Below are 15,519 nucleotides of genomic sequence, written 5' to 3'. Positions count from 1 at the left end.
TGATGTCCAAGAGACCCAGGGTGCTCAGAGGTCTAGCGGGTCAGCAGGGTAGAATAGCACCTTTGTAGTGATACCTGGAATGGAGGCCACATGGAGGCCAAGTGGGAAGGATATTTAGGTCACCCTCTAAGACCCAGAGTCTGCTCACTGCTTTTTAATTTCCATCACACTTTCACAAGGAGGCAACTTGCAATTACACACGACATAAAGGGAGGTTACATGGAGGGGGAAAGGCCAGGGGGCAGGTGTGCTCCAGGTGGACACTGGCCTTGGTGGAGCATCCCAGCCGCCAAGGAGATGGAAACAGGACAGCGATGCACCCGCCTCCTCGTCCACTTGCAGCCCATGCCCAGCTCTGCTCACGGCTACAGGTGAGCAGCGTCACTGGCAGTGATGAGACGAGGGGACCCCTCCTGTGCCTCGAAGAGAGGCCAGGACAGGCAGCCACATCTCCCAGGGTGCTGAGCTGAGTCCAACTCCAGTGGTCACAACTTGAGAGCCCAGGAGAGGCCCTGATGGGTCTCCTCTCTTCTCTCAGACTCCAGCCAGGTTCCCAGGCATGCTCTCGGACAGCAGTGGCATCCAGCACCCTCAGGGACCACGAACAAAGATCTCCTCCACACTTCTCTATAGGAGACCCTTGTCTCAGAGCAGCGGGGCCCACCATGGCAGAACTGGCCAGATGCCACCTGAGGCCTGCGCTGGCCCAGCCGGCACTGCCACCTCTGCACAGGTGGCCCCTCCTGCTGGAGATGGAAAGGCCAGCCCTCCATGTGCAAAGGTGCATGGGAGCTCCTCTCCAAGGAGCCCCACTTCCTCTGCACAAAGAGGGGTAGCCCAGCTGGGCCATGCAGACCACAGCTGCTCCGCCCTCTCCAGGGCCTAGACCTACAAGGATTTCAAGGTCCCACCAAAGTGTTCAGGATCAACTCTCCCCCAATTTTTGTTTGCTCCCAAAGTATGAAAACACAAAAAAATTTAACATTTAATGAATTAACTACAAGATGCAACATGTAGACCAGTTGCAGCTTAAAATTTTGTGATTATGAACGTATTTCTTATACTACACGATTCAGGCTTGTTCCCAGGTGAGATGCAGGGGTTGGTTTGGGTTTTTGGTTTTTTTGGTTTTAGGTTTTTTTTTTTTTTTTTTTTTTTTGGTCCTGGGGACTGAACCCAGATCCCTGCACAGACTGAGCTGCACCCCAGCTCCAACACAGGGTGTTAGATTGCCTACAGCGAGGAGCTCTCCCCAGGCCCCAAGTGTGCAAATGACCCTGCCACAGACCGAGCAAACTGGCACCGCAGAGAGTGAGTGTGCAACTTGTCCTACACCTGGCCAAGCGCCTAATTGAATTGGGGGCAAGTGAAGCTACAGCACTTCCTCCCAGAACTGTGGGTTCAGGTGCCAGGCAGCTGTCTCTCCCAACAACCAGGACAGCCGAGCAAAGCTACTGCCAGACTCGGACCTGGAGTGACGCCACCTGTTAAGTTAAAAGGCGCCCGAGTCACCCCTCCGCACACCTCATTAGCTAAGTGCACTGACCCGTTGGATTGGGGTGACTTAATATCTGCCTATTGACTTTAGGGAACGTCTGCCAAACACAAGATCTCAGCTTGGACGCGGCTGATGCGAAGCTATTTCTTCCTGACTCTTATTTGTCAAACAGGTTGCTGAGCTGGGCAGGCCACGTAGACGAGTACAAGACCCCAGCGTCAACAAGACCTTGCTTGCTGTGACAGCAGGAAATGTGGCCCATTAATTTAAAAGCCGAATCCGGTTTCTGGGATGTAAGTGGGAAGGAAGGGCAGCCAGGACACAGAGTCATTTTCCATCACCGCAAAGACAGCCCCTCTATTGTCAGGAGACCTTGGCCACGAGTTCGGATGCTGGAGGTGGTGCTGGAATATAGGGCTTCAGGAAAACGTAAACAGCCACGGGTGGGTGGGGCAGCAGGTGCATGACACGTGGCACCTTGTGAGCATCCTGGCCGTTCCCTGGCGGTGGCTCAGAGCTGTGCATGGTCCCGCTGGGCCTTAGGTTGGTTCCCAGGAGGAGCAGATGAGCTGGACAGCACACAGGGTGTGTGGGTGCCTCAAATCTTCTCACTCTTTCTGTACCATGCCGTCTTCCCCCAAAATTCAAGCCCACATTTAAAAACCAGAAGTTATCTTATCAAAAAGTCAGGTTTCTGCCCTAGAAAGCTCTAGAACCACCGAGCAGCCTTGGGCTTGAATTTCTGCTGTTGCTGGGTTCCGGTGCCGTCTGCAGACCTTCTCTGTTTGCTTCCAAGCCCAGGGCCCCAACTGCAGGGCGGGTGCGGCTACTGCAGGCCCACTCCCAGCCTGACCCCAGGTGGCGTGAGTCGGGCGCAGACACTCAGGGTGTCTGCCTGCCTGCGGGGATGCTGCGGGGCTGGCACTGGCCACAGCGAGAAACCAGGCTCTGTCCTGTCTCCCACTGCCCTCTGCCGCACCTCGCTGAGGTCCTGAGGCAGCCACGTGGGAGAACCAAGCTCCCCCCGGCCTGGCTTCTGTCCCTCAAACATGGCTTGGCCACGCTTCCTGAACACCCCTAGCCAGGGAGCGCCCTGCTGCAAGGATCTCACAATGAACCCTCGAGACCTCCCGACAGTGGCGGGCACTTGCTTTGCAGAGTGACAGTCGTGCTCATTACTGTGATCCGTCCTGGACAGCGCTGCCCTAAACAGCCTGGGTGGGGGGTCGGTTCCTGTCACCCTCTGCCTCAGCATGACGGGACACGAGGCGCAAACAGCTTAGAATTAAAGGCCGCGCGGGCCTGTGGGTCTGTAATGGGTCAGAACAAGCGCAGGAACACGCGGCCCCGCCACCCCCTCCCAAGTCACCCTCCCTCCAGCAGGACGGTGAACTCCCCGTCCCCGCCCTGGCGAGCACCGCCGGGGTCCCGCGGGGTGACCTCTGCCCAGTCACCGGGGTGGGCTTTGGTGGGCAGACGTCTCCAGGGGGGCTAACTTGAGGTCTTCCTGGAGCCCAAGCTGGAGCACATCCTCTGGAAGACCTGCCTCAGGATCAGGTCCTTGATGAGCGTCTTCCCTGTCCCCTTGGCCAGCCAGTAGAGCAGGAACAGGCGCTGCTCCGTCAGCCTGCGGTTCACGCAGCGGGCGATGGAGATGGGGGTCTCCCCCTTGGCGTCCTTCTCCTGGATGGGGGCCCCGTGCTCCAGCAGGAGTTTCATACAGTCCATCCGGCCCATGGCCACGGCCACGTGCAGGGGCGTCCTGCCCAGGGGCGTGCTATCCAGGAAGCTGGTACCTGTAAAATGAGAAAGCCGGGTCAGCGAGGGCCACTCTCCCTCAGAGACAGTGGGCACCAGAAACACAGGAGGGGCCGGACCGGGCACTGCTGCCCTTCCAGCACCCCTCAGCACCAGCCTGTCCCCTTGTGACAGCCAGTGTCTTTCCACAGTGCCATGTCATCTCCCACTTAGACCTCATCATGGCAATCCCCCTGCTGTGGGGTCAATGTCTTGATCTTTGCTGCTCTCTCACCCATACCCCCCCCCAATCAGTGCAGCACCAGCCCCCCACATTCTTCCTCCATGACCCTGCCCACAGTGGAGGGTCTAATTTCACCTACCTTCTGTCTTTGCCCTTAAACCCTGCTCTGCATCCTGCCCCCGGCCCTTTGTACAAACTGTTCCTGTCACAAACAAAACTCTTGCCTGTTTTCCCCCAGTCCTGGGACAACTCTTGTCCTTCTTAAGTGTTCCATTCACCTTCCCGGGAAGCCCTCCTCAGCTCCCCTTCCCCACAGCACCCCTGCGTGAATTCAGCAGACATCTGCCACCTTTAAAATACCCCCATGCGACTGACCATGGAGTTAATTATTTGTAATCTGATAACTTCCCCAGTGAGCTCCATGAGGGGAGAAGATACTCATTTTGATGGCTGCTGTTTTCACCCCAGGCACGTAGCTCGGGCCTGGAGGAGACAGGCACTGGGAAGTGACGGACGACCAGCAGCCTGACTCATGGACAGATCTCCCTTCGATTGAATGCCTCACTGTCTCCCGAAGATGGACGGGCTAATGGCAGGTGTCCAGTGTGGACTTGTTGAATCGAATCAAATTCTGGGTAACAAATATCATGACACGGAAAACAAGGCGATTCAATTAAACTCGGCTGACATTTCCGGGGCCTGTTTTCATGAGCTATGGCTGGCTGGTGAGGCGAAGTCTCCATCAGACTCTGGATGGTGGAGTCCACCCCACATGCCTTCTCCCAGCAGCGTCTGCAGGGGACAGAAAACTTTGCAAAGCTGGCTGTCATTTTTTTTTTTTAACTGGTGCCTTCAAATACATCACGGTTCCATCAGAGTGAAAATGACTTTTCATGAGCTTAAAGGACTGCTGGGCTGTGAGAAGCCATATTTCACTCTTCAACAGGAAAGAGGCAGTGGAGGAAGGCAGAGGGCACAGTCGCCAACCCTCGTCCAGCTCAGAGGTTCATGTGCCCGACACGCAGCCCAGTCATCCTGCCCAGGAAACCCGGGCTGCTCTCCACCGTGCCTGGTGGAGTGGGGATAATAGAGGAGCTGAGAGGAGGGGTCTGACGTGGAGCCTGCCCGTCAAGCCCACGCGGCCTCACCAGCCTCCTCTCCCCAGGGGCCCTGCAGCTCTTGCCTACATGTTTCCAACCTTCTGCATCTCAATCATGAGCACCCACACACACAGAATATCCCGTGTCCGAGGAGGATAAAGAGTACTCCTGCAGAATCTCAAGCAAAGCCCTTCAGTTCAGAGGCAATGCAGGCTCCCTGGGGACAGACAGAACAATGGTCACCCCTAAGTGGAGGCAAGAGTGAGAAGAGTCTGGGGAGAATGTCACCAGAGGAAGTAACTGCAAGACTTGCAGAAAGAAGGCAGGGCCAGCCCGAGGACCACCCGTGGGCCAGGCTACCTGGGATGTTCCAACTGCAGGTGGGACTAGAATTGTGCAGACAGTGTGGCCATGTCCCCAGCAGTGTTCTGGTTGGAAATAACATGCCCGGAAACCCTTTGCTGCTCCCTGTCCTGGAGTCTTGAACTTCTGTCTCCCTGCAACAGCAGCATCTTCCAGGGTCTGGCCTCGACAGCCTCTGCCTGGCATGAACTGAGACACTCCCAGCCACCCATGGAGGCCTGGCACGGACCCAGCTCTCTGAGTGACAGGACTCAGGCCCAGGGAATCAGCACTTGAAGGATCCAGGAAGACCAAGATGCTGTCCCCCGAGACTCTCCAAAGTACCATGTTTTCTGCCCAGATTACCTTGTTCTAGAAGGTACCGCACCATGTCATAGTGACCTCTGTGGGAGGCGATGTACAAGGCCACAAATGCTCTCTGGGATGTCCACCGCTTCCACTTCTCACCCTCCAAGTGGCGTGAATTTGCTGTTCGGTAGAAGGAATCTTCAGTGATTCCGAGACAGGACAGCTGGGGGAGAGAACACAGACGGTTACTCTGGGAAGTGCAGCAGTTGCGGTCAGAGGCTGAGGGCGGCTCAGGGAAGGTCTGTCTGCTTGACCCACACCAAGGTGCATGATGGGAAAGGAGAGGGCAAAGCCTCATCAAGAAATGGTAGGAAGCCAGGGAAGGGAGGTGGGGGACACTCTTCAACGCCCCGTGGGTGTTCCCGGGACAAAATCACCATCCGTCAACTCAGGGAGGCAGGAACATCCCAGTCGATGTTTTAACGAGAGCAAATAGCTTTTTTGGTGGCCAGAGGAAGGTAGTTGTGGCCTTAACAAAGACACCAGCCAAGATACGGCCTCGCCAGAGGGCAGCCCAAGGGGGAAGTCTCCTCGAGACGGCCCGAATTCTGGCCTCCTGTCCACTTTGGTGCCCAGTGCCTCTGTGGAGCACTCTGAACCCCTCTCACAGGGGCATAGCCCTGTCCTATGGTCACCTCGTGGAACATGGGAGGAAGGCTGCAGGATCCACAGGAAGGACTCTGCCCCAGACATCAGGGCCAGGTGGGGAACAGCACAGGGGACAGAAGTGACAGACATAAGGACATGGGTCTGCGGCAGTTCTGACTCGAGACCCCAAACAGGAGAGACAGAACCCTACGTCGGGGCGAGAGAGCCAGAAAGCTGAGCCCAGACCAAACTGCTGGCAGCAGAAGAAAGGCCCAGGGATGGGGATGCTGGGACACAGAAGGGACAGCAGCAAGGACGGGTCTGGACGAGGATTGCAATGTCCGGGACGGGCCGCCCTTCCTGCCAGGGCCTGCGGCTGGCCCTTGCTTGGAAACAGCCCAGCGAGGGAACTGCACCCCCCTCTCCCCGTGAATCTGATCCACAGGAAAACATCCACCTATCCATCCCGGTGTCAGCGATTCATCTTCTCTGATGGGTAAACATCCTGGTCTTTGTCCTTCCCTCCCACCCAGAGTCAGCTGAGTGCCCCGCGGGGGAGGCCTGGCAAACAGTGGGTCCTGCTGCCATCCAGGGTGCTGTGGGTGCCCCCGGAACTGGGTCACCCCCCGCTCACCTGGGCATGGCCGCAGCAGGCAGGCAAGGCCCAGAGCTCTGGAGCCCTCCACCAGGGTCAAGTGACTCTCAACCTCAGAAGGCAAACGGACGTATGTGCTGCCTTGATTGTCGGGGGTGAGGGATGAGTGGGTCCCTAAGCCATAAATAAGTAAAGGCCGTGGAACTGTGCACCCCGAGAGTGAGGGGAAGCTCCTGAAACAGTGTGCCATCATGGGGACCAAGGTCCTCATCTTTCTTCCTCTCTCTGAAGCCTCCACTCAAACCCGCACACTAAAGATTGTCGCTCTGCGCAACACCCGTGGAAAGAAGCGGGAAGCACCTTACTGAGGTCCCCTTCCACGGCTGCCAAAACCAGTTCTATCCAGCCATCATAATGCCAAATGCTCAGGGAAATCACTCCTCCGGGCACGACGTCATGCAACTTGAGGGTGCCGTCATCTATCATATCTCCTGCGGGGAGCAATGTTTCCTTTTAAAAAATTGGGCATTAAAGAAAACTTATTACATCGGCTAGGAGATTATCTGACCTTGGGAATCGCAAAGATAATTTTAGAATCTTGAACAAAGATCTCATTTGATGATTCCGCATGAGCCTGTTGTCGTTAATGCTTTTTAGAAAATTAATTTGGCTCGGCTGGGATTGAAGCTGGACCAAAAACACAATGGCAACCATTTATAAAATTCTGCAATTATAGCTTGTCCTGTTGCGAAAAAATACATGAGTCAGTAAAGACGTTTTATGAGGCAAACTCTTACAAAGAGAACTACTTAAACTTGAGGCAACTATGTATTGCGGTAAAATGCACTTAACACAAGTTACATACGTTTAACTAAAAGACCAGCTCTGGTCAATGTTGTCATTTGCTAACCAAAGAGGTGACAGTGACCAAAAATTGTTGGATTCACATGAGGACCCTGGGCAGGGTTTCTCCATGCTGGCACACCTGACATTTTGAACTTGAGTGCTCTGTGCCCTGCGCACTTCAGGACGTGAGGCAGCCTCCCTGGTCTCTACCCAAGGGGATCAGGAGCCCCTACACCTGGTTCCCATAGTCACAAACGTCTTCAGGTGTTGCCAATGGCCCCGGGGGACAAGAGCATCTCAAGGCAGACCCATGGCCACGTAAGGAGCAAATATTGACTTTCACTGTGCTGGGGCTTGGCGTGTTTGAGCTCCTAAGCCTGTCATCACCTGGCACAGAGGCTTATCCACGTGAAGGACCCAGGGTGGGTCTGTTCTAAGTTCACAGATCCAGGCTCTGGGGAAGACCATCGGCAGTGGTAACATGAATATTAATAGAGAGCATTTTTTAGACGGTTCAAGTTGTATTTGGTTGACCTTTTCAAACGCATGCGTTTTCTTGTGTTGGCCATCTACAGTCTCAAGAATGACAAGTGTGCCTCGGGTCTGCCCATGCCAGGCCGACGCACATTCCCAGGGAGTGGAGCTCGCTGGTCTGCTGGGCTCGGGTGGCAGGGACCCCTGTGGGCCTGTGTGTTCAGACCTTCAAAGTGAGTGCCTTGTGCCTGCACTAAGTTCTTTGACCCCTTAAGACAGGTGCACCTCTGTCTGCTAGGAGCACGCAGAGGCTCCCCTGGCTGGAATGGGCAAAGCCATCTGCTAACAGACTGGAGCTTTGTGGGCTCTAGGGGCACCATTTGATCACTAGAAATTCCAAAGAGTGGCTGGAAGTGGAGGATAGTGACTAACCAATCTGTTCATCGGGGTCCTGTCTGTGGTTGGAACACAGAGGATCTTTAGCAATCAGTCTAAGACAACTCGACTTCCAGACAGCTCTGAGACACTGAGGAAAGCTATGCTCCCTGGCAAAGGCGGGCAGGTGACAGATGCAGAGCACGCCCCTTGACAGGCAGACGGCCGGGCCTTAGGCTCGAGCACTATCGCCAGCTAAGTCAATCAGCAGAGTTGCCCAAGGATAGGAAGAGCGCCCCTCGCCTCACTCGCTGACTCCCTGACCACTTGCTTGGATAGAATGCTCACGCATGATCTCATTCGCTCTTCCCTCTTCCGCCTTCGCAGTGGGCAAGAGCAGCATCCCCAGATCATAGACAGAAGCCCAAATTTCTCCTAACACTGAAGTAGTACCATCTTCTCTCTCGTTTGCCGTCCACAGGAAGGACCGCGCAACAGAGAGAGGTCATGCTCTGTAGCAGTTGCTAAGTGGCTGCTGAGTGACAGCTCTGTGACATCAGTGTTAACTCACCCCATCTCTCTCTTTCCCTCTTAACTCTCTTGAATTTATTGCTCAGCAGGGCTCATCAGTGAAAATAAATGAACAGAAGGGGTCCAGACATTTGTAGTTGGAGATACATAATTTTCAAATTACTTGTGGGGGACCCTTAATCAGCCCTTCAATGATTCACCGTCGTTCTTAACATGTGAGGTACAGTCTAGCTCGAGACACTCTTCCTGCTAAATAAGGCCTTGAAAATGCCCAAGAACATCTTTTGAATGTTCCTGCAGAAAAATAAATATGCCATGGAAAAATGTTGAACCTATTTTAAAGAGTGCAAAAGCGTCTTGGCCTTCACTGCCCGTTTGGAGTTTCCTGAGTCATTCCTGTCCATGGGGGAACAGCACGGAGAATTCCAGAGCTAATGGGGCTCTGCTTTACGGATTAGGAAACTGAGCCCAGAAGGGCAGTCCGGGAGCTGGCTGGTGGAGACAGGCTGCTCTCAGGTCTCGTCTCCATCGCCTCCCGGCCCTGCAGTACAGCTGCAGTCTCTCTGCAATATCGGCTCCTCACATATCTGTGCAGCAGCCCAGAGATTTTTTTTTTTTTTTTAATATCTTCATTTTCTTGAAGTGTTTTGCGTTGACTTCAACCGGGTGGGGAGATGATGGATCTCAGGGGCTTTGATCCTGTTCTCATATCCTAAATACTGTAGGGAATCGGGATAGGGAAACCACGTCCTCAGATTGAGGGAAGGAGATGAGTGGAGGGAGACCTGAGCCGTGGGGTCTTTGGCCTCCCCCAGGTACCTACCTTCCACATGGGATCTGTCTGGACAAAGGGTCTTTGGGGGTCCTGCTTTAGGCATGGTGAGCTTCGGATACTGAGTTCTGATTCCGGTTGGGCTAGCTTTGAGCTCCTAGGCAAGAACACAGCTCAGAATTCAGGATTCTGATACAGACTGGGTTAGAGCCAGTACTGGGGTTCAAATGTGGACAGGGTTTGCTTTGAGCTTTGGGGTCCTGATAAGGACAGAATTTGCTCTGGATTTGGGATTCTGATGAAAACAAGGTTTGCTGTTTGTTTAGGAGTCCTGCTTTGGGAAGGGTCTCTTGTATGGTATTTGGAGTCCTTGTATGGCCAGGACTTGTTTTGGGATTCGGGGTTCTCATGAAGCCCGGATAGTGTGGAAACTGTAGGTTAGGAAATCAGGCAGGTCTACACTGAGATTTGGGGTCTTGGTGATAGGATCTGCTCCAGGATTTAGGGTTCTGACTGAATTCACCAGGGTTTGATCTATAATTGGGGATCCTGGTATGGGTGGGTTTAGCTAAAAGAATCTGAGTTTCGAATATAAGCATAGTTTGCTTTTGAGTTTTGGGGTCCTCATACAGGCAAAGCTTGTTTTGAACCTTGACTTCCTGACATGGACATGGTTGACTTCAACCTTGGAGAGTTGGGGTAGCTGTGATTTCATGGAGGTTTGTGGGTTCAGTATGGGAATATTTCACTTGAGTTTTTGGGGTCCTGTTGTAGGCAGGACTTGTCTCATTCTTGGAAATCTTCTGAGGACACTTTGCCTGGATTGGGGTTCCGATGCGGTCATGGTAACCTCAGGGACTAGCTTTAAGATGTGGGCACAGCTGGCTTTGGGTTTGGGGGTCTGGATGAGGAAAGGGTTTGTCTGGGGCTTTGACAAAAGTTGTTGATGGTCTGGGGTGTGGAGATGGAGATGGCTAGCTGGAGACGGGATTCAGAATCCAGAGTTTTGGGTAGAGTCTGCTCTGGGATTTAGGATTTCGTAGACTCCAGGGCAGCTCCAGGATCTGAGGGGCAAATGTGACAGTGCTTCCAGAGAGATCATGGGACCCTGAGGGGGCAGAGTTCTTCTCCAAGTTTGGCACCCTGGTGTGGACACGGCTGTTGGAGGACTCAGGTTCTGAAGGTCACGACTCTCTTGGGGATTTGGGGCTCAAGATCTGGCCAAGTTTATCTTTGGTTTTGGGGTCCTGAGGTGGGTAGGGTTTGTACTGAGCTCTGACATCCTTGTGTGGACATGGTTGCCAGAGGACTCCGGGTTCTGAGGTAGTGTGGAGATCTGGGATTCGGTTCTTGGTTGGGGTACTGAGGTGGTCCAGGTTGGTTTGAATTTTGGCATCTTTGTGGGGACCCAGTTGCTGGAGGAGTCAGGGTTCTGAGGTAATGGTCATTACCTGAAGACTTGGGGTTCAAATTTGGCCATTTGTTCTGGGTCTTGGGGTCCTGGGATGGGCAACGCTTCAGTTAGTCCTTGTGTGGACACCATTGATGGACGTTTTGGGGTTCTGAGGTAGCAATGGTTAGCTTGGAGATTTGGGGTTGAGTCTTGGGCATGTATGCTCTGTTTTAGGGTCCTAGTGTGGGCAGGGCTTTTTTTGAGTTTTGACATCCTTTCATGGATATGGCTGATGGAAGTCTGGGGGTTCTAACATAATGATGGTTAGCCTGGAACTGGGGCTCAGTCTTGAGCAGGTCTGTTCTGAGCTGGGGTCCCAACATGGGCATTCAAGCTCTGGCATGCTTGCATGGACACAGTTGCTGGAGGACTCCAGTTGTGAGGTAGTCATCATTAGCCTGGGGGATTGGGGTTTCAAATTTGGCAAGGTTTTTTCTGAGCTTAGGGGTCTTGTGGGGGAGGGCTGGAATTTTAGCTTCCTTGGAGAGACCCAGCTGGTGAAGGATCTGGGGTTTGAGGCTATATTGTTTAGCTTGGAGATTTGGGGTTCAGTCATGGGCAGTTCTGTTCCGGACTGGGGTCCTGAGATCAACAGGGTTTGTCTCAGGCTTTGTGAGCTTGTGAGAACATGGCTGGCTAGGGGACTTGGGGTTCCAATGTTGACAAGTATGACATGAGGACTTGGGTTTGCTTGGATTTTGGGGTTCTGACAGGCAGATTGTCCTGGGTTTGGAGGTACTTCTGAGGATAGTGGTTTTTTGTTTGTTCGGTTTATGGTCTTGTGTGGACACAGCTGGCTTTCATAGGTCCCTTATGAAGACATGGGGAATTTGAGGGTCTGGGCTTCTGGGGTACCTTGCTGTGGTGTGGAGATCTGGGGTCCTCCTATGAGCTGGACTTACTAGAGGTTAGCAGATGTAGTCTGACCCAGGCAGGATTTCTGTGGACTCGGGGGCCTGCTGTGAGGTCTGCCTTGAGTTTGGGGTCTGTTGTGAATCCAGTGTTTGGGGCTGAAAAGTCCCTATGTGGCTAAGACCCCCAGTGGCTCTTCCACCTGGGGTTTAAAGGTGGCCGGTGTGTGTTAACACCCGGGGTACCCTCGCAGGCAGGCCTCCCTTTATAACTCAGGCAGGAGGAGTACCAGGTAGCCCTCACCGGAGCTCAAGGGACATGGGGAGGGCAGGGGCCACCTTGGTCCAAGTAGTGGAGCCGCTGGAGGTTGAAGGGGATGCCGACAATCAGGTCCAGGTCCTCTCTAAGCTCCCGCACGGTGGTGTCACCGCAGCAGTTTGACACTCGGAACACCTCCCCAGTGTCCTCTAGCCGCACCCGCAAGAAGAAGACCTCAGGGTCCGAGTCCACCGGCTCACCCGCCTGCTGCTTGCTCTGGCTGCGGGCGCGGGCCCTGGGCGGCAAAGAGGCCTGGCGCGGGGCGCCCCCCAGCGGCCGCTCGGGTAGCGCACCGCCCGCCCCCGCCGCCCGCCGCATGGCCCGGCCGCGTGTCATCCCTGCTGGAGCGCAGTGGCCACGCGTCATTGCCGCCCCCGCGCGCCCCGGGCCCACGCCCCCGCCCGACTGTGACGACGGGTGGCAGCGGCCAGGCACCAGGCAGGACAATGCGTGGCCTCCGAGGGCCTGAGCTACCTGACCAGGGGCTGGCCTCCGCTCGCCCCCGCCCCTGTCACCCTGGATAACAGTGTGTGTGTGGTGGTGGTGGTGGGGGTCTTGCTGCTGCTGGGAAACTGTTCCCTCTCCGGGTCTGTTTAAAATACAACCTTGGCGTAATTCAGGGCAAGCCACCTGGAAGAACTGCGCTTGAGAAAGTCTCCACGTTGTCCAGGGGGCAGCCAGGTGCAGACCTTGGCCAGGGACGGGTCAGCGTGGCAGAAACGACGTGGGCTCGCCTGAGGCCTCCAAGGAAATTCGCAAAACGACACTAAACCTCACCAACTTTGAAAATGTCCTTGAGCGCATGGAGGGAGAAAGGTGTTTCCATCAATTCACCCAGCTTTCAAGTAAACAGGAAGTTTACCTGTGGGCTCAAGTCACACTCAGCAAGGAGCCCAGGAGCAATTAACACCTACAAACGGGCTGGAGCGGGCGGGGCGGAGGCAGGCAGAGGAGAGAGGGGCCAAGAACCACCTTGGAAAATTCTGTTGTTACAAAAAAGAATCAAACCCAAGCTTTGAGATACTTTCTGAAAAGAAACTGCAGCCAGGAGAAATCTTTGCTTTGGAAAGGCATTCACATTATAGACAATTTTAACATACAAACTGAACTGTAAATAAAGGTTAATTATTCACCGAGTCCCTAGGGCCTCACAGGCACCTAGTGGTTCAGCATGCAAATTCTACACCTCACAACACATGTAGAAGCTCATTTTTTTCCCTTAATGGTAAATTAATCTCTGTATAGAATACAAGATTGCAGTTGAATAATTGTATTTGATACTAGATTAACAGATTTTAACAACATGACAGTCTCACTTTCTGAGCAATAAAAAAAATTAAAGATTGCTTGTTACCAAAGAAAAACAGTATCTCCAAGACTATTTTTTTTTTTTAATATGTGGCTTCTGATTGTGATTAACTCATTCTGTCAAATTGCCTAAATGTCACCCTGGATTACAAAGTAAAATCTCATACGTCTTATTTTCTTTGGCATGGTAGGTATGGATTCCTTCTGTTCTTCTCAGAGAACCAGTTCAATAGAATTTGGGGATTGGGAAGGGGGTATCCTTTATATCAGGAAATTCAATGTGTAGCTTCAGAAATTTTATTTAAAAAAAGAAGAAAAAGACCAAAAAAAGATCAGAGAGGAAGAGAGGGCCCTTGGCAGCTGGTTCCTAAATCCCCCATGGGCTACTCTTCCTTTTCTCTGGGCCCATTGTTGAGAAGATAAACAGAAAAACAAGAACAATGACATATGCATGCAGAGTTTAATCAAATGTTTACAGAACCTTGAATTATTAACTAATGAAAAAACTGTTTAAATTCTAAAGCATTTGAGTCTAAATTTTAAAAGCATGAAATCTAAGTTCGGTGTACTTACATCAATTTGAAGAGTACATGATTTAACCCCCCAGAATCACTGGTATTTGTGGGCAAGTTCTGATCAGAACTATGGTTTCCTATCTTTTAGTATTCTAAAGCATGAAAGTTGATATCCATGCATCTCAGTTATCTACTTCCCTCTCAAGTTCTTAAACGTTGACAATGTATCTGTACAAAAATGAAAAATCCTTCAGCTTTACACCAACGCCATCTTTGTGAGGAGAGTTCGGGGAGAAGCAGAGGGTGAGTGCTTAAGAAGTCCCACCCACTGTAGTGGAAAGCCTGCCATAAATCATTCTTAGTAGCTTTGTCACATTTTTCAAAAGTAAACAAACTGGGCTATGTTTGCAGCAACTCAGATTGCAGCATAAATTTCAATGATATATTTGTTCAGTTCACTGATAGGAAGCTAATATTACATTCATATATTTTCTTCCTGTCAAGAGCTATTTACAAGCTGGGCATGGCAGTGCACAAAGCCTGTAATCCCGGCTGCTTGGGAGGCTGAGGCAGATGGATCCCAAGTTCAAGGCCAGCTTGAGCAACTTAGTGAGATCTTATCTAAAAATTAAAAAAAAGTTATTTACATATGTACAGTATCTCAGTTAAAAATAAATATAACACCATAAACTATATTTTATATAAAAGCAAAAGGGAAACAAATATGCAAGTCTAGTAAAGATTTCAGAGCTTCTAATAAGCGATCGGGAGGGGAGACTCGAATACAGTCTGTCTTGAACAAAACAAGTTGCTGGCAGGCCTGCACCCTGTCCACAAGGTGTCCTGGGTCAGGCCTGCGGGGCTGGGGAATGTGGCACAGGCCTAGCCATCTGCACTTAAGTCCCCACCGAGATTCAGTCTGGGAGCCTCAGACAGGAAAGGGGTCTGTCATTTGGGTGCACAATGCGGAAGTTTCAGAAATCTTTTCTTCTTCAGCAGATAAAATACAATCAGTTCCCCTTCAGGTCACAAGCCAAAGGTGCCAGGCATGAAACAACCTTCCCAGAGGAGTCTATCCTGTTTTCCTGGTGCAGTAGGGTCCAGAAGACTCTGTCGCTTGGTTCTAGGGTGGCAAAAAGGAAACATCTTGGTCCTGGTCAGATTGCAAAGCCAAGATGGTCTCTCCAGCAACTTCAAGATGAGGGTTACTTGCATTTCTAAAATACCCTGAGGAGAGAAATCACAAGTTCGTATCACATGTGCCATGAACTGTGTCTTAACGCATCCTCTAGTTGCTGCAGCTGTTGTTAAACCACGTCAGGATAACAAGTCATTTTAATAGAATAGTCATACGGACGTCCTTTCAAATGACAAAATGCCTTCATTAATAAGTATCTAACTTTTAAAGATGGACTCCCAATAGTTTTGCATATTTAAAAAATTATAGTAAGTAAAAAAAATTAATATTACTTGTTTTCCCTGAAATATAAAAGAACTGGCACCAAGTGGAAGACAGGAGGAGGGCAGCTGCTCGTGGGTGGGGCAGAGGTACAGGTACAGGGAAGGATATAACCTCTCCCTATATTGAGGTGTAGAAATAAA

At 52.0% G+C, this 15,519-nt stretch overlaps 1 protein-coding gene and 1 long non-coding RNA gene across 15 annotated transcripts in view; both read right to left on the bottom strand.

Moving 5' to 3' along the window:
* Positions 1-2,822: 2,822 nt before the first annotated feature.
* Positions 2,823-12,430, bottom strand: Ankrd60 (ankyrin repeat domain 60). The gene is made up of 4 exons (XM_005327193.4): positions 12,115-12,430; positions 6,834-6,964; positions 5,288-5,453; positions 2,823-3,294 (listed from the first exon to the last, which is right to left on the bottom strand). The coding sequence occupies exons 1-4, from the start codon at positions 12,428-12,430 to the stop codon at positions 2,990-2,992; spliced, it is 918 nt and encodes a 305-aa protein (XP_005327250.3). The 3' UTR covers positions 2,823-2,989.
* A 1,253-nt stretch (positions 12,431-13,683) lies between these two features.
* LOC110598340 (uncharacterized) overlaps positions 13,684-15,519 on the bottom strand; it is an 82,705-nt gene continuing 80,869 nt past the window's right edge. For all 14 annotated transcript variants that reach the window (XR_013439742.1, XR_013439754.1, XR_013439743.1 and 11 more), the window contains one exon: positions 13,684-15,144. This is a non-coding gene — a long non-coding RNA (uncharacterized LOC110598340). The remainder of the gene's footprint in view (positions 15,145-15,519) is intronic.

This window comes from Ictidomys tridecemlineatus, chromosome 5, assembly GCF_052094955.1.
Source record: "Ictidomys tridecemlineatus isolate mIctTri1 chromosome 5, mIctTri1.hap1, whole genome shotgun sequence".
Classification (NCBI taxonomy): Eukaryota; Metazoa; Chordata; class Mammalia; order Rodentia; family Sciuridae; genus Ictidomys; species Ictidomys tridecemlineatus.
Note: the sequence above shows the minus strand (reverse complement) of the source record. Positions and strands in the feature narration are given on the sequence as shown.

Coding starts and splice junctions, on each gene's coding strand:
- Ankrd60 (XM_005327193.4), bottom strand. CDS start 12,430: ATGACACGCGGCCGGGCCATGCGGCGGGCGGCGGGGGCGGGCGGTGCG. Junction 6,965..12,114: donor GCTCCACTACTTGGACCAAG/GTGGCCCCTGCC, acceptor TGCTCCCCGCAG/GAGATATGATAGATGACGGC. Junction 3,295..5,287: donor GCGGTACCTTCTAGAACAAG/GTAATCTGGGCA, acceptor CTCATTTTACAG/GTACCAGCTTCCTGGATAGC.